This window comes from Drosophila sechellia, chromosome 2L (assembly GCF_004382195.2).
Source record: "Drosophila sechellia strain sech25 chromosome 2L, ASM438219v1, whole genome shotgun sequence".
NCBI classification, from domain to species: Eukaryota; Metazoa; Arthropoda; class Insecta; order Diptera; family Drosophilidae; genus Drosophila; species Drosophila sechellia.
This window is the reverse complement of record NC_045949.1, coordinates 9,401,581-9,422,391: the sequence shown is the minus strand read 5'-3', so window position 1 is coordinate 9,422,391 and position 20,811 is coordinate 9,401,581. Positions and strand designations below refer to the sequence as shown.

The 20,811-nt window shown below is 42.1% G+C and overlaps 3 protein-coding genes across 5 annotated transcripts; 1 reads left to right on the top strand and 2 right to left on the bottom strand.

Annotated features, from left to right (window-relative positions):
* Positions 1-8,786: 8,786 nt before the first annotated feature.
* On the top strand, positions 8,787-9,655 carry LOC6611834. The gene is made up of 2 exons (XM_032720744.1): positions 8,787-9,050; positions 9,126-9,655. Exons 1-2 carry the CDS (start codon positions 8,880-8,882, stop codon positions 9,243-9,245), a joined length of 291 nt encoding a protein of 96 aa, XP_032576635.1. The 5' UTR covers positions 8,787-8,879; the 3' UTR covers positions 9,246-9,655.
* A 1,387-nt stretch (positions 9,656-11,042) lies between these two features.
* LOC6611833 (galactosylgalactosylxylosylprotein 3-beta-glucuronosyltransferase S) lies at positions 11,043-17,456 on the bottom strand. 2 transcript variants are annotated; one of them, XM_032719010.1, is made up of 5 exons: positions 16,430-17,456; positions 12,757-13,029; positions 12,433-12,695; positions 11,865-12,216; positions 11,043-11,807 (listed from the first exon to the last, which is right to left on the bottom strand). In XM_032719010.1, the coding sequence occupies exons 1-5, from the start codon at positions 16,962-16,964 to the stop codon at positions 11,746-11,748; spliced, it is 1,485 nt and encodes a 494-aa protein (XP_032574901.1). In that variant the 5' UTR covers positions 16,965-17,456; the 3' UTR covers positions 11,043-11,745. The 2 variants fall into 2 exon arrangements, with proteins under 2 accessions (XP_032574901.1, XP_002036355.1); XM_002036319.2 differs by having other exon boundaries at positions 16,661-17,454.
* A 744-nt stretch (positions 17,457-18,200) lies between these two features.
* Positions 18,201-20,469, bottom strand: LOC6611832 (thioredoxin-2). Of its 2 annotated transcripts, none has more exons than XM_002036318.2 (3): positions 20,349-20,469; positions 18,786-18,932; positions 18,201-18,730 (listed from the first exon to the last, which is right to left on the bottom strand). In XM_002036318.2, the coding sequence occupies exons 1-3, from the start codon at positions 20,370-20,372 to the stop codon at positions 18,581-18,583; spliced, it is 321 nt and encodes a 106-aa protein (XP_002036354.1). In that variant the 5' UTR covers positions 20,373-20,469; the 3' UTR covers positions 18,201-18,580. The 2 variants fall into 2 exon arrangements, with proteins under 2 accessions (XP_002036354.1, XP_032574909.1); XM_032719018.1 differs by lacking the exon at positions 20,349-20,469 and adding an exon at positions 18,993-19,040.
* Positions 20,470-20,811: the final 342 nt, after the last annotated feature.

The following is a 20,811-nucleotide window of genomic DNA, read 5'->3' as shown; positions in this document are numbered from 1 at the left end:
TTCTGATGCTGATGCCGCCGCTCGTTTTCCGCTCGTTCGTTCTCAGGCTCTCGGCTGAGCCGACTATCGGGGCACTCGCCCTGTAACCCCGCGATGCACTGAGAAAAATGTTTGATTAGAGTTAAAAATTGATTCTATTCAAAGATAAGGAACTATAAGTCTGCCACTTCAATATTTAAAATTTACAAAAAAATATTTTATTTCTATATTAGTAAGAAAGAAAAAAAAATGTATTTTTTCGCGCTGGAACATCTCCCCGGGTTTCAAAGTGCGTGGTGAATGATTGGGACTGGGAACGGGAATATCGGGAAGTCAGGAGTCGAGGCTGAAGCCGGGTCATGAATGAAATCGTCGCGCGCATATCAGTCGCATGCCAACACAATCGAAGTCACCGCTGCAGTCCATCCTAATGGCTGTCAGCTCATGTTATCGGAACCGGACTGGCCGAAAAGCTTCCCGCTGGCTTGTCGCCCACATAAATGCCTTTGGTCATGCCATATTTCAAAGGATTTCGTCGTGGCACTCTGTGCCCCGTGAATACCCTGGCCCAAAACGGGAGAAGCTATTGGGCATGTTAATACTCTGCCATATCCCCCCTTTTTGTTTTGATGTGATTTCGATTTCATACTGTCAATTGTATGCCGCATCCACTGATGTTTTGCTTATCGGTTTGGACTTTATATTATTTATTCCATCGACTCTGGTTTCTGCCACCCCGAATGCCTCACGCTGTGCAGTGCGTATTTATTTTGTAGTAAAATCAACAGCCGAACCATAAAGAGAGGCCAATCCAAACAAGCGAAGAACCGGAGGAACGGAGAACCGGAGGACCGGAGTCCCAGTTGCCCTTCCTGCGATTGTGGCTGATTGATTGCATGAGGAGCAGAGATAACACAAGCGCGGCGCAGAGACAGCTCTGATAAGTGGCGTATGGGAGATGTGTGATAAGGAGTCAGGCGAAAGGTTATGGATTGCTGTTAGGGAGATCGAAGCTATCAGCTCCATGGTCTGAATGGTAATATTTTAAAATTGGATAACATATGGGTAAGAGCTGAGCAAATCCGATGACCAACAGACGGAAAAGTTAATAAACTTTATAAGATCTGAGCAAATAAAACTAAATAGTATAGTGCTAGCAAGCAAAAAATGTAATATGCAAAAAGTATGTTTGAAAGTCTAAGAATACTTGGCTTGTGTGTGGTTGGTTTGCTATTTGTGATTTCACCGGCGATTGTTCAATAACACAAACGCTTGTCGTGCTAAAATCGGAAGTGAATGCCTTCAATGGCATTGGTGTTTTTTTGTGCCAGCTCAAACGAAAGCAGACCCCTGGCAGCTGTTGTTGTCTAGTTGGGTCCGATTTTTGGGGCTCGGTATCCAAGCTGATCCGCCTGCTCCATCTGTTGCGGTCCATGGCCTGCTTGCTGGGCCAAAAAATATGCCAGGAATTTAATTTTCCAATGAAATATGAAAAAAAATATGAACAATTCGGTGGCGCAGACGAAGGACGAAAGCTCGGAAATCACAAACAAAATTAATGCAAAATTGTTATCCCAGGACACAAAAGCGGGGAGTTGTCCAATTGCGTAACAATCCCAATCAAATGCTCGTGTGTACTGGGAGGAACCTTTTGAACCATTTATCGTTTATTTTGCCTTCTTTCCCGGGAAACCACGGGTATGCAAATCAACCGAGTCGAAGTAAAAGAGAATACTTGTGAAGTTATCAACTAGGGAAATGAGGGCTTTGCAGGTGTCGGAATCGTTTCTAGCTATATCTACTATATATGTATGTGCAACTGTATCTCCTGGGTATTTTTGCATGCGTGTCAATAAAATAAGTGCTCCGCCATTTGGCTGCTGTCTGTTGCACTTTTCTGCATATGAGTGGTAAATACTTTGAGAGCAAATCTCGCCAGTGTCTTTGGGCGTCTTGTGAAGTTTGGAAAACTTAGCCCAACTCGAATATCTCGAAGAGCTTGAAATGGCCCGAAGAGTTTGTAAACTTGAATTCATTTAAGGATTTTCTTTGGTAGTCGGTGCGCTTTTCGGTGTTTCGATTGCATGCAGCATGTGGCATGAATGATAAATAACAAAATTTGTTGTGCTATTACTGAAACTTTTAACTTTGACCCGGCAAAAACAGAAAGACATCGAACAGTATAGCATTAAATATGCATTACGTTCAGAGATTTCATCTTTCCATATGGGAAAGACATGGACAAATAAATACCCAAGTCGGTAAATGCTGTATCTGACCAATTGCAATGAAAGTCAACTAATTTCGGAACAATTTCCTCGTAATTTTTGGAATTTTCCATTTTGCGGTTGCAGCTCGACCATAATTAAAAGCCACCCGCTGCGAAGGGGCGAAAAACTATTTATCTAGCCAACATAACACAACGCCAGCAAAAAGAAAACTCGGAAAACTGCAAGGCAGTTCTTCGTCGTTTGCTGTCATAATGAAAATGAAACATCCAGAAACAACCGCCACTGACAAAAAATTACAAACAATTTAAGCAACTGTGAAAAAGGAGATTTCAACAAAAAATAACTCTGGAAAAGAACAAATTAAAAAGTGGTTTCGAAAGCATAAGCCAGAAAATGCTCTGTCTTCCAAATGTGAGTGAAAATTTAAATAAATATTTTACTTTTATAATAAATTTTGGTCACTGCAAGATTTCTTTATAAATGTTCGCTTATTGTGGTAAACGGCTTATTATTAGACATATTAAGACAGTTATAGTTAATTTGTTTGCTTAAATATTAGACCGCTTTATGATTCTGTGCTTGACAGCTCTAGTAAACAAGCCAAAGAATCTCCGTTTTCAAAGACTTTTAATAAATTTTACACGAAATGTATAGCAATTGGATAAAATTCAAAATACGTATTCAAAGCTGAGATACCCTTTCGAAGGTAGTAAACATAAAGCCACTGAATAAATAACGTGGCCATAAACGCACGAGGGGAAGTCTGGGGACCCGGGGTCGGAGGAATGTGGAAAAAATGTTGTTCAAAAAGTTGTGAAAAATTGCAGCACTTGCAATGAAAGAAAGTTTTAAGCGCCCAGCGAAAGGATTTGGCTCAGGAGCAGGCCAGAAGGATGTGGGGTGGCTAAATAATGGAGCAGCGCAAAAAATAATAAACTCATAAATAGCATGACAAGTGTGTGGATGCGAGTACAAATTGGCCAGCCATCTGTGGACCAGCGAAGAGCCGGAGAAGCCCCTCGACAGATGAAAGATTTACTGGATAGGCGGCGATGGCAAACGCGAAGAATTGCAGCAAAAAGTAGATAGCCACACCCACCATGCGGATTTTCCCGCTCGAACCTTCCCACTCCTCGCCGGAGTTTAATCAGCGCGGACATTGCAAATTGCTGCCGGACCTCCGGATCTTCACTGCAGACATTGTTTTAATTTGCAATCTCCGCCCCTTCGCGCCCCTCTTTTGGCAGAAAATGTCAAAGTTTTACACAAACCAGTTTCAGTTTAATTCAGCTGCTTTGGCTTATTTTGATTTTACTCTATTTTGGCCCAGTCTGTTTATTTCTACATGAATGCAGAAGCAGTTTCCGGGCCGGAGTCACAGCCACGACCCCGGAACTTTTTGTGCGGCTTTCTTTTTTGCGGTTGGCTTGCCTTTTCTTATAGTTTTTGACAATCGCAAAACTTTTGCAACTCGGAACGTGTTGCTCTTGCGCCGAAAGTTTTTTAATGAATGTGTAGCTGAATATATATATATATATATATATATATGTATAGGTATTGCTCCTTGTCGCTGTTTCCATTTTGGCATTTCAATTAAAAGCCCATAAAGTTGAAGGGTCGCTAATTATGGGAAAAGGACTGAGGAGCTATTCAAATTATGTCCTTTAAAAAGTCAGTTGTCAATATCCTACTACCCTGTTATAAATAGAGGAAGGAAGCAACGGATAGTAAATAGTCTTGAGTTAGTATTAATATCATCATTCAGTACAGAATGTTGTCGAAAAAACAAACTTTCAACTAGCTTGTATTTTTGAGGGTAAGGACAAGTTTACCAGAAAGCCGCTGGCAAAATTACCGAGGAAACCCTTAGTAGTTACAATGTTGCAGAAGTGTGTAAATTCAATTTCAAGCCCCGGGCAACAGATGCGAGCTTATTTAAATATTTGTCCTGATGAGCGTGACATGTGCCCAGGTTCAATAATCTCGCACGAGGAGTGCTAAATTGTGCCAGCAGGCCAATTTCTCGCATTCCAGTTCAATTGGCCCCAGCTCCGGATGAAATTGTTATTCCGGAACCATCGGAGACAATTGCTACAAGGCAAACACACTTGCCTTGGGACAGTTATGAGCCATTTATGTCCAATACGTGGGCCATAAATATAAACTATCAGTCGGGAATGCTGCCGTATTGGACGCACCCACTCCAAGTACACAGAGAAAAAGTTCCCTGAAAGTAACTATTTTCCAATAATTAGTTTAAACCTAATGAATGATACGGTTACCCGCATTTTATTTTATAATGAGTTGGAATACAAAAAGATATACGAGGTACCTTTTCATTTTTTTTCAATGTATGATTAGAACTGGAGACTTCAACTTAGGCCGGCGTACTTAAGGCAACATGAGACCCATATCCACATAACATTCACTGGGCCTACTAATAAAGTTATAAATTATTTGGCATTTGCATATCCATCAAGTGCATAGTCACGAATATTTGATCAAGCAATTACCGTCGCCATAAAGGCGACTCTTTTCAATTTGCCGCACTTAATCCCTCGACTAATTAAAACAAATCCCCATTGTACCTCGCCCCAACAATTGCCCGGCTCATGTGTTGCATGTTTGTGGGCGAGCATTGCGTATACGACACGTTATCGCCGCGCAGACAATGTCATGGCTGTGTGTACATGTGGCAGTATAAAACCAACCACGCTCGCAACCGTTCATAGACTATGCTTAAATATTTTCCTTTTATTAATTTTGCCAACCAAACTTGCACTGAAATTCCCAGCAGAGCGAACCAAACACCAAACAAGCTCAACAATTTGTTGTCTATTTTATGGAGGAGGCAAGTGGACCCCCTCGTCCACATGTGGCACGAGACCGGGTTGTTGTTGCATTAACCGAGCTTGCTTTGATAATGAAAAATAATCATAAAAGTGAATGTGGAGTGGCATTTCCCTGCAGGGGCAGCGAACAATGGGAAATGCTGCAAAAAGTGGCACTTGCATGCCGGGATGCCGCAAACGCCGCACATCGCAGGATCACAGCCATTGTTATACGAGCGAGATTTATTGGATACCATTCAGCCTTCGCTGGACATGGTGCAGTTCTCGATGCGATGGTGGCGATATGGCCAGAAAAGACCGAAATCCGACGCGTTGCCTGCTAATATCCTCTAATCCAAACTCTCCACAGGCAAAATGTTTTCTTGCCTACTTTTCGGATTCGATTGTCACACGCATGTAGAATATCTCATCGAGTGGGTGGGTGGGTGTTTGCTTATTTGGTTGGCTCTGCTGTGGTAGGACCTATTTTATTTCCTGTTTTCCTTTCGAAAATTGATGTTTTGTTACGGGTAACAACAACATGTCTCTGCCAGGCAATTGAAACGGAAATTAAAAAGTTCTTGGCTCCATCGGAAACTGGCCCACAGTTTTTCCCATTCACAGACCGTTTACATTTTTTTGCAAATATTTAATGTCCGGTTCGGGGCGCCAAAGCGTTCAACAATTTGCGGCTGGCATTTTCATTAATGCATAATCTGGGCGGGCGATATGTTAAACTGCGTTAAGTGGGGATTGTTTGTGTAATGCGATGAAAGTGTTGCATAATAAACGAGTAAACAAGTGGCATGTGCCATGAGCCAGCGAACATATTTTATGTAATTAATTTAAAACATTTATCTCGCCCGGATAATGAATAATTGACTCAGTTTAGGCATTAATCTTAAATGATACCGACGTATGCATCGAAATTTGATCGCCGCACACTTCGCATTTCAGTTGACCGCAATTAGCAGCTGACCAGTCGTCCGCATCTTTCCACTCCATTTTAATTAAACAGTTTGCCTCATTTTAAGCGCACTCAAAGAAAAACCAATAATTTGTCTTCCCCATATTTCATTGCCACCCATCGCTCCCTCTCATCCATGGAAATTAAATTGGCAACGCAACGCCATTGCCCGGCTGGGACTACGGTTCCGGCACCGAATCCGGTCTCGTCCAGAGTCCGGGTCTCGAAACGACGTTAGCATTACCAATGCAAATGCATTTGGAGTCCACGAGTGGGTCCGGGGTCGCTTTTAATTGCTGCCGGAGATGGGCTCGAGTGGCGGGCGGCGGGCGAAGGCAACCATTTTATTTTAATTTTAAAATAAAATTTTCGCACATTACTCAGAAGCGGCAATTTCTTGCCACTCTGGCCATCGATGGGTGTCCACTCTGCCAAAATGGGATAAAGGTTGCCCAAAGCTGATGGGAAAGCAAACACATTGGTACGGAATAAAGCGGATTTCCTATATTTAACTTGAAATATCTATATAAAAAAAAACGTGGTTCTGTTCGCAATTATTTACAGGCAAGCAGAGTAAGTAAAGTTGGTACTTTTAAAGCGTTCCATTCAATTTTGAATAAAAGATGTCCTCGCTGAAGAACAAATATTATTCGCAGTGTTCGGGTCGCTTTCATCACCGTTCCGATGCCTCAATGAATTTCAATATAATAAAAGTGCAGACACTCTGTCTGCTCAACACCCGTTGACCCTCTTTCACCTGAAAGAGTTCAATGCGAAGGGATCGGTCTCTGTTGGGCGCATTTCCGGTTTGGTTTGTTCACTGCCCCTGCAGCTATAATTAAAATTAAACCTCGTGAGTGACTGTCACATGTTTGTAGTGCAATATAATCTCATTTCAGGGCAATGGAGCAAAAGCGAATGAGAGCACAATAATAATTGTCCACCGACCGGCGGTTACCTGGCCAATTATATCGTGCTATTTGCGGATTTCAGTCAGATATACCCTGTGCAAGTTAGGGCACATCCGGCCAACGTTTTCAATGGTCTGTCTGCTGCGCTGATTATATTGTTGAGGTAATTAAAATATGCACGGGAACGCATGTTGAACGAACGCTCCTGCACTTTCTGCCGCCTGTTGACTCGCATCCCGCAGAAGTGCGCTGAAAAGCAGACTACAGAATGCGGAACGCACCACTTTCTGCGGTTTGCTATGCATATCCGGTACTCGAACATAACGAGGGCAAATTGGATTCCAGCAGATATGTGAGTTGTGAGGATATCACATACCCTACTAATATTAAATGATATTTTCCGTATGTACGTAAGTACGTAAGTTTACTGTTTTCTAGTCCAACTGTTACACTTAATATTTTCTTATCAACGGCATTGCTGAACTGCAGTTGAAAGATCTCCACGCATAGAAGAGCCAGTAGTGTGTATATATCCCATATTGCTCATCTTTCATTAGTTTATTCTATAGTTTTGGCATAATTTTTGGGGATGCAATGCCCCAAGGTGTCATTCATTGAGGGAAAACTTTTTATTACCACATTTCAGAATGGCCACGAGCGAAACTCCTTTCGCAAGCTCAACATTTTTCGGCGTGAATGCGCTCGTGTGTGTGTGTGTGGGTGAGAGTGTTTGTTGTTTAACACTTCCGGATGCTGCAATTGTTGCTATTGTTGTTGCGGCCATACTTGCTCAACAAAAGCTCAATGGCGCTGTAAAATGTAATCATTGTGGCGTGTAATTAGTTTTTGTGTGAGCCATATACAAGCGCAGGCAGTAGTGTGCGTGTCTGCATGCTACATGCATGTTGGTATAAATAAAATTTATTATTGCATTAACGCTGGGAGAGGCCCAGTCGCCGAACTCACCCACACACTGGCACTATGCAAATGTAAGCACATTTGGTCAACACCGGGTGAGTTTTCGGTGGGTGGGGGCGTACATTTAATTGGGTATCGGGTGGCAAACGAGGGCAGTTGTATAGTTTGCTCAAGATTGAAATACATCTCATATCAGTTCGTATGATATCTCATATCAAGAAGCAGCCAACATTTATTGGCATTCAATGAAAACTGATCTTTACTTAACAACTACCTGTATCGCATATTCCATACAACCCTTTACTTTCGATAGAAACTTCCCTCGTTCGCGCGTTCTGCATTAACTGCATTGACCGCTCACCACATGTCGTATTAGTAATAATAATTTACAAATTTCTGTTCTCGTTCTTGCTGCTGCTGTTGTTGTTGGTGCTCAATCAATAGTCACTTTTGAATGCGAGTTGTGAGTGTGTCGGTGTGCTTTGATTGGCGGTTGTTTAGGCCACCACCACCGCACCCCCCTTTGGCCAATTGATTTGTTGGCCTCTTTGCTGTCGCCACTCGAAGCGATGCCCCCTGGGTGCCGGAAATGCCACGCAATTTGTTTGTTCGCACTCAAGCCGCAAACATTGTGAAATTAACTTGTTAGCCATGTGCCAGGCTGGGCCAAAACGGTAGGGGGTGTCAGGGTGTCAGGGGGGGAAGGGGTGGGCAAGGGGCGGTCAAGCAGCGGGCGTGGTTGCCGTGGTAATTGACATTCGGTTGCTAATGGGATGGTTCGAAAATAGCGGTAATTGGTTTGCATTTACTAAATCATCAGTCTGCAAGGACAAACCATAAATTTAAGTTGAACCCCAAATCGAATATCTACACGTATAATTGGTCAATTTTATTGTGGCTAATGAGTAGCAGTAAGTTGAGTTCGAATTTCAACGTAGTAGCTTGTTAACCTTAAGTTCCTTGTGTCACATGCATATGGGCCTACAACTCATTTTATAAATAAATTTTGAAGTGTCGGAATCACATAGAGAACTGTTTAGCAATGTCAAATTTAAAGAACATTAAAAATCGATCCAAATTTTATGATCAACAGGATGAAAAGATAACCCACAAGCGGCGCAGGAAGGTTGCTGCCCGATTGGATGCAAAACCAATCCAGGACGAGCCCGTAACGTCGAGTGGGGAAGGACTATATCCTCGGATGAGCCGTATGGTACGTCGGATGAGCTCTACGCTCTGGTCACGACTTTGGGGTATATCCAAACAATCCACTGCTTCTGCCCGCCAGATGACACATCCGAACGAGCCAAGCAACCTGCACCCGCCGAGGATGGATTCGCGGCAGATCCCTCCGTGGCAGGCCAGCCCGACAGCCTATTTGGGATATCATTTCCGATTGGGGAGATAGATATAGGGTCCGCTTTGTGTTAATAGAAGTGGGACAGCTGAAATCAAAGTTTGCGCCGGTCGATATTCGCCGGATCGGCTCTCTGGCGGAAACACTTTGGACCTCCTATTACCGCCCACCTCGTTTTCCTATTGCAGCCCGCACCATGACGACACTAAGTGGCATTCAAGTTGCATCCAATCCGTACCGTACCCCGTCCTCTGTCTTTCTGGTGTCCGCTTGCCTGGCTTGTGGTTTGAGTTTAAAGTTTAAGTGGCGCAAAATCAGCGCTCATCCAGTGGAAGAAATTGTGCAAGTTTTCAGCTAACCAATATAAAGTACCAAATTATAACTTGTAATGTATTTTCTAGAAATATTTTGTACTACTAATTTTTAAGTATATAAAATCCACAAACAAATCTTGTAATATATGTAAAAATTGCAGTTATTTTTTCTTTGTATAAAATGTAGAGGGAACTTTAAAATTAAAATATAGTAATGACTATGTCACGTACTTACTCCTCTTCATCAAGTTTTTTGCAAGTGTAGAGGAAAGTGGCGCACAAAGTGTAACAAGCCACGACATCCCGATCCCGATCCCCGCTGCCCCCTTGGCTGCTCATGGATGGAACGACTTCATTTGCAACATCAATCGCAACCTCATCAAGTTGTCTGCTGGCAGCCGCACTCATTACGGCGATGGCAACTGAAGCGACTGGCTGCGTTTAATAAAGCCGAGGCATGCCCGTCTTGGAATGGGAACGGGCATTAAATGGGAGGATTGATGGCGTTAGCCTGGGCCCCAGGGCGGCTGGGTTTAATTAGCTTTAATGGCCTAATGCGGGCCCTCGCCGTTTGGGCCAGGTCCTGGTCATAACAGACAGGAGGCGACACAGGCCGCAACCCATCCCATCCCATTGCTAAGTTGTTTTCGATTTGCCACCTCCACGATGGCCCAGAGCAAAGTGCAGAAAGCCCCAGGAGTGCCACTCGAGTATTAATGGCTGCCAACCGCCCTGTGACACTTTAAAGCAATTTTCCTGCCAAACAAATTTCCGGTGAAGCGCACAAAAGTTACCCGGCCCGACTATTTATTTGCCCCCAATTGCGAGGAACTCTGCTCCGGAGGAGACCCATTCACACGTAGCACACAACTCCTTTTTCTCGTCCTGCAACGAAACTTTGGCTCATAACTTCGCATTGAGGAAGATGCATATGCAACACGTTCATGCCATTCCCAGCTGCAATGACTCAGGTACCCGGTAACCAGATCCCAGTTTTCAGTGTTCTTAAATCTGGATGTGCTCCTCTGTATTCGAGAGCCATTGCCTGAAGAAAGTTAAATGTCGGAAAACTGCATATTAATACAAATATATTAAAAAGATGTTAAAAACTTGTCTTTTTTATATATAAATGGGGCAACTTTACAACATTTAGTAAATTCTGATAATATTGTAGGGCATGGAAGGGTATACGCTGTGTCCTATCTTCCATTCCCATTCATGCACAATATAAGTTTCTACTTTTTCTTGACTGTTCGACTTTTGCAGCAAGCACGGAATGCTATGGGACATTCAAAGTGAACTACTGCAAAGTAAAAACATGTCTTAGGATGAGGAATGAACTCGGGATGGGCTCGATGCAAACGACGAGGGAATGTCAAGTTAATTGAAAAGTATTGTTTGCTTTTGCTCTGTCATACCATTTCCATGACACTTCTTTTAACCAGATGGAAACGAATGTTGCTGAACCATCGCTGTCAATCAATTTTTAGCATACTTACCTAACTTCCTTATTAAATAATCGAAAAATAATTCATTCCATTTGGGAAAGCTTCATAAAACTAGCGTTTAATTCTTTTACATTATGACTCACTATCTTATTGACTGATTTACAGAGTATACATAAAGTTTACATTAAAAATGACATAAGTCCTTCTTACTTAATGACCATTGCTCTTGTGGGAATTCGATAACTTTTGATAAGCCTAAATAATTTATACCAAGCTTAATGATATGTGTTGCAATTCGATGAGGTGATTAACAACGATAAAATGATTCCTAAGGGCTTGGTCGAAAGACCATACAGACCGAAGCCTTCGTTTTGCTTAGCAAATTAGAACGTTCAATAAGCAAGTAATAAACATTCCTAGCTGCTTTTACAACCTACTGTCAGCGATTACGATATATTTAAATAAGTCCTATCTTTGTGGCCGTCCCTGTTTTTACTATCTTGCTATCACGAACAAACTTATCTACAACTAATTAACAATACAAGCATAATTTATTAACTTTTCATTATGAGAATCTAGAACAGAGAGGCAGCACCCACGCAATAATTTGTAAAAAAAAATATAGAACTGTGCAGTACGAAAACGACTAATAAATGGAACAGGAAATTTCCATGGAAATACAGCGAGCAGTGGATTCGAGATTAGTTTTGTTTCAGAATAACTATACATTTAGCTCTATAAGTCTATGATTGTTATTCGGGCGCTTCTTCGTATGTTGGATCATGGGGCTCAGCTAAGAATTTTGGAGTGTGGCTTTTCCCTGCCATTTTTGCTGATCAGTGCATTGCGTCCTATAAAAATTTAAAATGTTATAGCAATTGTTTAACATTGATTCAGTTTTAACTCACCTTCACTTTCCGTTGTACTGGTCACGCCCATCAGTTTAAGATTATGAAGCAGGGCGCCCAAATTAGAGCGATCGTCCAGGTATTTGCTTTCTAAGCGAACCATTCCCAGCTTCTTTGACTTCGTCTGTGTGTGCCAGACCAGAATTTCGGTGCAGTTAGTGCCGCGCGGCTCTATGAGATTCATTTGTAGGCCAATGCTGCGCAGAAAGAGATCCTCTTCGTAGCCGGGCTTGTACGGCATATTTACATAGGGATACTGCGCCATGTACTCCAAATTCACTGCAAAGCCGGCCATGTCAACGGGCCAGCGTCGACCGGCAACCCAGGAGTCCAGAAATGCTACAACCTTGCCCTAAAAAATCCAAAAGATTAGATTAGTAGTTTTCAAGAAAGTAAAACTGAAATGCCTAATGAAAAAAAAAAAAATGAAAACTGAATAATCTGTTTGATGGCACGCTAAAAATCGGACCATATCAATTTGTAACACATTTTAGTTAAAATTTTATAATCAATTCAGTTTTGACCCCATTATTAGTATCAGTGGGTAGTGGGTAATTAATAATCTTACTTTGCGTACAACTGGCCCGCTGACGCCATAATCAGCAATAAGACCTACAGGAAACATGGAAACCCGTTGCGTTTTCCGGATTTCAGAGAACAAACGCAGATCGTAGGTGTTGTCGTCGTCTCCGAAGTAAAGTATTCCGTTGGTGAGATTATGCTGCCGTATCCACTGCAAGGCTGCCCTCCGATTTGCCACACCTCGCGGCGCTGGCTTTTCATTCCGGAATTTGCTGGGCATCGGGCTGACCATGTGGGTAAAGGGCATACCTGTTAATAACAATGGCTAATTACTCAAATTGAATCTCTTAATAATATTAATCATATTTACCAAATCGATAGAGCAGCGTGTCCATAAAGTCATTGCATTTCTCCTGATCATCGGCCACCAGCCAGTGCAATCGCGGAACATGGAGCAGCGTGTGCGCCAGACGGGTTAGTTCTGGGATCTGCTCGCGCCGCGGATACGTTGGAGTAACAAAGTATATCACGGGCAACTGGCCGTAATCAGATTGGGGCTTATCCTGCATGAACTGCCGGCGATCCTCGTAACTCTCGCTGCAAATGTGAACGGTTTCGTTCAATGGCCGGAAATTCATACTATCTGTGGGTGAGCAAAGCAAGAGTAATGCGGTTACAGTGGGTCAATTACTTATGAAATTCCTCCGCCTGGTGCCGTGGATTTGATGAATTAATCACAATTCTCAATTACTAAAATAGCCCAACTCATTGACATCTGGCCCCCTTTTGAAGCAGCCAGCCATAACTACGTGACGTAGTGCAGAGATCACAATCTGACACTTCAAAGTGATGAAAAATAATCTGTGCGGTGTGTCTTAATTTCATAAAATGTGCTAATCAGATTTTCTTAAGAGCTTCGCAACGAAACGTTTGCTGTAGCCGGCCTGAAATTGTTTGGATAACTATTTAAACAAACCAAAAAGCCTAAGAGCCTACAAATGTTTGTTTTATGCACACATTTCAAAGATCATACGATCGAAAATAATGGAGGTAATTACCTAATGGGTTAATACGTGCTAGAAATCTTTCGCCTCCTAACAAGCTATATAGTGTTCGGATCGATTGCGTGTTCGAATGCTATTAGAGCACCTTATCATTTATCCAGAACGGAAAGTGAAAAGCACGCAATTGGAGCAACTTTTGGGGGGAACGAATACCCATTACCGATTTATATGACTGATAACCGGAAATACCAGACAGGACCCCAAAAGCCGCATTGGTAATATAAAGGGGCTGGCGAAAGTATTCCCTAATAAGTTATTTAGTATTGACAAAGCAAATATAAATCAAGCCCCTTCAATCGAAATGCTCCACACAAAGGCAGCGGGTTCAACCATCCCCAATCGAAAACCTAATGGTTTTCGGGTATTCCAGATGACAAACACTATTGAGACTCCTTGATATAAAAAACGATAGTGGCGGGGCTAGCTGCCCCAGTATATTAGATAGCACAGGTACTTTTTGATGGGGTGCGACACCAATTTGGCAATAATCACAACCTCACATACGTGTCTACGATTGATTGTTGCCATATCTATGTAGATGATGGGAAACCGTGACCGCAGCCTGATTACAGTCAATTGAGAATTCCCCAGACACCTGATCTACGGCTAGCTAGTGTGAGTCAGAAATGGTTTTACGGCCCGCCCTTATCATTCATTCACTCTTTCGCTGTACACTCAAAACAAGGAAACAAAAACCTGGCAAAACCTGGCGAATAAAGTGCAGAATAAAGAAATGACAAGTTCAGCAATTCTACATTCGCAATCCCAACCTGTTATATTCGATTGTTGATACCACATAACGACATTGTTACTTTCCCTTGATTGATATTTAAGAAGGGTTCTCGAAAAGATACGAGAAGTAGTTCAGGTTATATAAGCAACAGAGCGGTATCTATAATATGATAACAAAGAAAGATGTAACTATGGTTGACGTTTTAAAAATACATTCTTAGAATAAATTCAAAACTTGAGTAGAAGGTGCATCGTGTGCCACCAACGGTATAAGTTTTTATCAGGTATATAATCAACTAATTAAATAATTAGTCACAATACTATCTACCCCAATATGTGTACATACATACATACAACAAATATTTCGTTGCGTCTTATCTATGAAGCGATTTTAGTGAAGCTTATATGTTTGTATCTCATGAACTTATTTTATGAATGTAGCTAAATGTAGAGCAACTTTTGATTGTCAATCTCAGTTTGCAAGCCGAAGTAATTTTAAAAAGAAAGAAGCTCGTTTTATTTACCTGACGATACACTTATCTTCCCTTGCAGATTGCAGGCCACAGCCAATATAATTGAACTTAAATATTTATTGGACATGTGTTTTAGATTCTGCTGAATTGCCTTTCACGCCATGCATTTCAAATTACTCTGGATATATGGCTGCAATTCACAGATTGTAAATATTTGTGTAGACAATTCGATGGCAATTTGCTACGGTAGCATGCTTAAAGGTGCACATTCAAATGTGCAATTTGAGCAACAATAACAGGTAGAAAAAAAAGTGGAGGGGGGGACATATAGCACTCGACACGCGCAATTGAAAAGATACTGAAATCGACTCGAAACAGATGAGCTGAATTTGTATTTGTATGTAGGAGCTAGACGAAATATAAATATATTCATTTTTTTCATGTTCGCCATAATATGGTACAACAAAAGCGATTGCCAGACCTACAGACCCCCTGTTCCCCTACTTATACAAGATGTTAATAAAATTCTGGCGATGTGCGAATTATACTCATGAAATGAGAGGCAAAAAACTGCTAAAAGCTTTTTTCTATGCTCAATCTAGAATCTAGGAAATTGTGGGGAAATGTGTAATTACACAATTGGTGCCACTCAAATCGCGCACTTGATTTGGATTTTCTTGACTAAATGAACCGCAGATCACATGTTCGTAGATGAAGATAGATTCATGATTATTTTTTTTTTTTCTTTTGGCCCGACCATTGATCGCAAACTTGAATGGTAACCTTATTGCATGTTAGCCTTGAATCTAGATTGCCGTATTTTCGTTCTGCAAATCCAGCTGTATTTCGGGAACTTTAATAGCCAATAAACCGGGAATAAATAACTAAAACAGGCTGCAGATACAAAACAAATCTGTTACCAAAAATCGAAAAGGTTTGTCTGAATAGAGTAAATCAGTAGGTTTAGATTGGTCAAAACAGATTAACCCTTTTATGGGCCATTCAATGAAAATGCCAAGTAAACTGGAAAATTTGACCTTGTTCCGGCTTTCGCTCATTGCAATAAAAAACGGCCAACAGGCGAATCGATGTAATTGCCGCTGCATGTGCGGGTGGGTGACTACTTCCATATATATATATATATGTATGTACATCGCGTTTGGCGAAGAGAATAGTTACCAAATAGATCCAATTACGGTTAAATAATAAAAAAGCAACCTGACTAACCAGTACCCAAAGTCGCAACGGGAACAGCGACGAGCCGACGCGTTTCACGCGATAATTACCGCATCCAATAACTCTCAGAAGTGAAGTGGTGCTGTCACAGCGACTTATGTATGTATGTATAATGCTTCGATTTCATGCGACTAATATAAATAATAAATAATCTTTTTTTGGAAACTATAGTTTTTTTTAGTCGGTATTTCCATTCAGTTAACAAAACGTTTTTACTGCTCAAATGTTCTTAGGTCTTATTCGAAACATTATCATCTTTTCTTTAAAAAAAAAGTAGCACAAGCAAAGACATTTTTAAGTTTAGTACCCACTTATTTTGCCCCTTAGGTAAAATTTGTTTTCTAATTCAAACAAACGTAGGGCGCTAACTAAAGTCCCCCACAAAACGTAGGGTGAACTAGGCTTTGATTGGCAGTGGGCCAAAATGAAAAGTGAAAGTGCTGGCAGAGCGACTAATTCACTTTCGGCCGCGTGAAAGAGCGCCAACTGCATTGCCCCCTCCTATGCGATGGAACTTTAGAGTAGCAGCGTGACTCACGGATTCTGGGATTGAAACGATGCCTTTTTCGGATTTGCATTTGCTTGGTCGTTTGCTCTTCTATCTTGAAATTCCATTCATATTCGTTGATTTCTTGCATTCTATGACTAAGATTCCCCGGGAACTCCTCTTCACCTGGATTCCGGTCATACCCCTCGTGCTTGTCAGGTCGAGTATATCTCAACAGCCAGTCCGCCGGGCGGGATTCCATTACTGGGATCCGCTGCTTACCTAATCCATGGTGAGATCCGTCCTCCGAGTCCTCGGAGCCACCGCCCAGTCCCAAGGCGAGGCGAGTGTCCCCGCTGAGGGTGAGGTAGCAGAAGGCGACGAGGAACAGTGCCCCGCCCAGCAGGGGCAGTAGGCAGCGCCTCCTGGCCACGCCCCCCTTCCTGACCATGGGATGTGGTGGATGGGTGGCGGTGGTGTTGGTGGTGCAGCTGCGTGAATGGCTCTGGTGGTGCCGCCGCTCGATGTCCTCGTTATCCTCGTCGGAAGTCTGCGGCTCGAGTGCCTGGTAGTGGGCACTAGACATTTTTTGAAATATTTTGGGATTCGATGGTGTAGGCGCTTTCAGCTGGGGTGGTGGTGGTGGCGGTGGTTGTGGTGTTGGAGGACGCGGTGGAGCTGCCCCGGCATTCCCCGTCCATTTGTGGTGAGCCGGGCGTACCTCCTGGATTTCGCAATCTTATTATACAACTTTCTAGCTGCGACCACCCGAAAATTATGCAAATTGCCCCGACATCTCTGCACTTTGGGTGCTCGCCGTGCTCCGATTTATTTCCGTGCGCGCTGGTTGCTATAAAAAACCATAAAATGGCGAACTTTTGGCCGCAGCACTGCCGCGAATTACGAAGCGGAAGCACTCAAAACAGGACGTCACACTCAAAAATCACAGATAATATTGCTTATTTCTGACCGACACCCGCGCGCGTCTCTCTCTCACTCTCACGCTCTATTTTATTGTTTTCCACAGCGCTGCGGCTTCACGATGTGTTGTTGTCACCGAGAGTGTGACACTACTAAAAAAAAACACTACTGAAAAATCGGGCAATTTTCGCTCCCACCACCAACACAGCTGGCGCAGGGTTGCATTCGGTTTGTGTCTCCACTAGGCCAAGTATCGATTGTGCATCCTAACGGTTTTTTTTCAAATGTTTAAATTTATCAAAATAGTTTCTTAATTAAACACTTTGTTTTTATTTTGTTTCCTACTTATTTTCGTTCTTTAACTTTATGACAAGAATCAACTTGGCAATGCATACTTTCGATATGCTGTCAAACATAATTTGGACAAACTTAAATCTTTTGATATTTTTGATCGCAAGAAGTGTACTCTTTACCTTATTTTCATTTTCAAATGAGTTTACATTTATTTATTTATTTTTTTAAAAATGCCTTGTGAAATTCTTTAGTTCAAACACGGATTCATGAAAATATAAAATTTGTTTTTGAATTTCGTTGTCAATATACACATATGTTAAAATATATTTTTTGAGAATTCTCATATTATCTATGACAGATAGAAAGAGCCTTCTCAAAGTGAAAATTTTAAAATTAGTTTTAATCTGGTGGATTTTAATTCTGAAATGGCCATTTTGATCACGCACCTCATAGGCCTTTGGAGTATACAAATTTGTTTGCCGTATCTTATCTAATCGGCAGTTACTCGGTTTCAATCGTTATTACTTAACCGTAATGAGGCTTCCATTTCACAACTTTATTTGCAATTCCTAGATCCCACCTCACCCTTCAGAATTTTGCGAAACAATTTGATCGGTTACAAACGGCGAGTGTGTAATACATTTATTGTTTAGCGTATTCTCTTGGACAACTGGCTACAATTGCGTTTTTTAATGTTGTTTTTCATACAAAAATGAACAATCTTTGTGTGATTTATTGATTTTGTTAACAAAGCAAATTTTACGATTAAAAGCCACTTAGTTTCTCACGTTTGTTGCTGTTCCAGCTGCTGCCACTGCTGACCTCCACCTTGCGAACTGCACTGCAGCTCTAAGGGATTCTGGACAAGGCGGAGCAGGCGGAATGGAGCAAAACCCTGCACTTATGGAATTAATTAATTAACTAAATGTTATGAAGAGAACTCATAGGTGGATCAGGGGGACGGCCAGACGTCTCTGCGCTGCCCACTTAGATGTTGGCCTTGATGACATCCTCCAGGCGCTTGGCGTTGGCTCCGGCGAACTCTTCGACCTTGACGCCGTTCTTGAGGAACACGAAGGTGGGCATGCTGGAGATGTTGTATTCCATTGCAATGTCTTCGCACTCGTCCACATCGACCTGTAGGAGAACCGCATTCAGTAAGGATTTCCATAGTGTTTAACAAAGGGTTTACCTTCAGGACGACGACGTTGTCGGCGTACTGCGTGGAGAGCTCAGCCAGTTTGGGCGAGATCATCTTGCAGGGTCCGCACCAAGTGGCGAAGAAGTCTAGCACCACCAGCTTGCCGGATGCCTTGGTCAGCTGTCCATCGAGATCGGCCTGCAAATGAAAATGTAAATTAGTACTGAGTAATTAGTTCTCTGAATAATGTCATCATACATTAGCGCTAATAATATCCCACTCCAGAGACATGTTTCAGTATTTTTCCCTTTGGCAGGTGGTGGTCATGTTTTCAAACTTTATGATTTCGGATTGTGGATCATTGATCCGGTGCTTTTGTAAATGTACATGTTGTTGGGGAGGCCCCACTATTATATCGCGCGATAAGGCTATTCTCTGCTAACACAACGTTGTCAGACATCCCCAAAGTTGCCAAGCTGTAATCAGCCCCAATAATCGCCGATTGACGGGTTAAATATGTATGAGTGCTTCATAAACTTGTGAAATCGGGTCAATTTCATTTCAGTTTCTGTATTGCACCCACTGGGCAGCAAATCAATATTTAAAGAATTTCCAAATTATATGTATGCCGAAAGGTGTGGCGGTCGTGGGCAGTTCCAGCCCCTTTCGTCCACCCATTTCTCTGCCCGTGACACGTTTTCCCAATGACCTTTAATTAATTGCTGGCGATGCCAATCGCAGAACACATGCAAGCACAGAGCTCCAATGAAATTGACGATTTCAATTGGAATGGGCAACCGGTTTGGAGGAATTTGCATAAGTGTATGCCCAAGAAATTTAATTTGATTTGGTTTGCTGTATATATGAAACTATAGCGCGAGAGGCAATGTTTGATAGTGTTTATACATATATAAATAAACTAATATTGTGAAATAAAATTAGAAGGAATGCTTTTACGTATTTACTTCCCCATATTTCCTGACGTAACTTTTTATTCATGAAATGGAACCGGTTCTTCACCCCGCGCATTTTCTTGGCTTTGGATCGACTTGCATGGCGCGCAACTTTTGTGTGGAGAGCACACCCTGTGCTTTAGCAACTATTCGAATATTTCTAACCAAAAAAAACAGGCCTCGACTACAATAATGAATTGCAAACTCATGCCAGTCGCACACACATCCGTACATACATATGTGGATTCTATAGTACGTATATCTTGGCACTATGTCCGATAAGCTCGGCCCGCAATATTTCAATTTAAAAATTCGGTTTCCGTTGAGACTCGTTTTGCGGTCCACGGGTTGGATGATATCATTATCATTTCGCTGTGCTGCTATTCGAACTTTCTCGTCTGCTATCCGCTTTCTCGCTCGTCTAGACCGAACGTGAGTTCCTTCTATTCGCGGGCGAGCGTATGGCGAAAAGCGTACCGAATCCAATCATTCAAAGTGAGTGGGTAATTGGAATGCCGCTTCCAATGTCATATTTTCAAAGTCCGGAGCGAAAAAAAAAACGCGTGTAACTGGAACACTGAGGGGTCAAAGGGTAGCGCTATCGAGTTACCCAATAGATGACGGATGTGGTGGGTCCATAGATCCGGTTGAAGTGACTCACCTTATCTTTCACCTGGTACACCATGTTGGTTGGGAGATGTGGAGACGGAACCGGTAGAAATGTAGAAAAATTACTTAATTACCACTCGGGCAGCTCTTTGCAGCACAGCTAAATTTTTTACCAAAATGAGCGCGTCGCAGTTGCTTTTATAGATTTTTTTCTCACGCTCACGCTTCTGATGCTACTCTCTTTTAGCATATGTGTATGTCGCGTTTGGTGAAGGTGAATTTGGAATCGATAGATCGATTGGCACATCTATGCGATAGGTTTTGCTGGCCACTATGCCATTACTTAAAATGTTAAATTTTCTTGCTGAAGATAGCGACGGTAAGGGCCTACAAAAAAAATCTGTTACATCTGGTTTAAGCTTGTAGTACTCTTCACTTTAGTCTCGTAATGTTATTGTGAGTTTATCGTAAAGCAACTGTGCAGTAGTTCAGTTTCAAACCGGTAGGAGGCTTTT

What these genes read in the sequence shown, in the direction of transcription:
- LOC6611834 (XM_032720744.1), top strand. Translation starts at nt 8,880, where the DNA reads ATGTCAAATTTAAAGAACATTAAAAATCGATCCAAATTTTATGATCAA. An exon ending in ATCCTCGGATGAGCCGTATG is followed by an intron (nt 9,051 to 9,125) that starts GTACGTCGGATG and finishes TCTGCCCGCCAG; the next exon opens with ATGACACATCCGAACGAGCC.
- LOC6611833 (XM_032719010.1), bottom strand. Translation starts at nt 16,964, where the DNA reads ATGTCTAGTGCCCACTACCAGGCACTCGAGCCGCAGACTTCCGACGAG. An exon ending in GCGGGCCAGTTGTACGCAAA is followed by an intron (nt 12,217 to 12,432) that starts GTAAGATTATTA and finishes TGGATTTTTTAG; the next exon opens with GGCAAGGTTGTAGCATTTCT. An exon ending in CAGTACAACGGAAAGTGAAG is followed by an intron (nt 11,808 to 11,864) that starts GTGAGTTAAAAC and finishes AAATTTTTATAG; the next exon opens with GACGCAATGCACTGATCAGC.
- LOC6611832 (XM_032719018.1), bottom strand. Translation starts at nt 19,025, where the DNA reads ATGTCTCTGGAGTGGGATATTATTAGCGCTAAT. An exon ending in GGGATATTATTAGCGCTAAT is followed by an intron (nt 18,933 to 18,992) that starts GTATGATGACAT and finishes TTTCATTTGCAG; the next exon opens with GCCGATCTCGATGGACAGCT. An exon ending in ACAACGTCGTCGTCCTGAAG is followed by an intron (nt 18,731 to 18,785) that starts GTAAACCCTTTG and finishes GTTCTCCTACAG; the next exon opens with GTCGATGTGGACGAGTGCGA.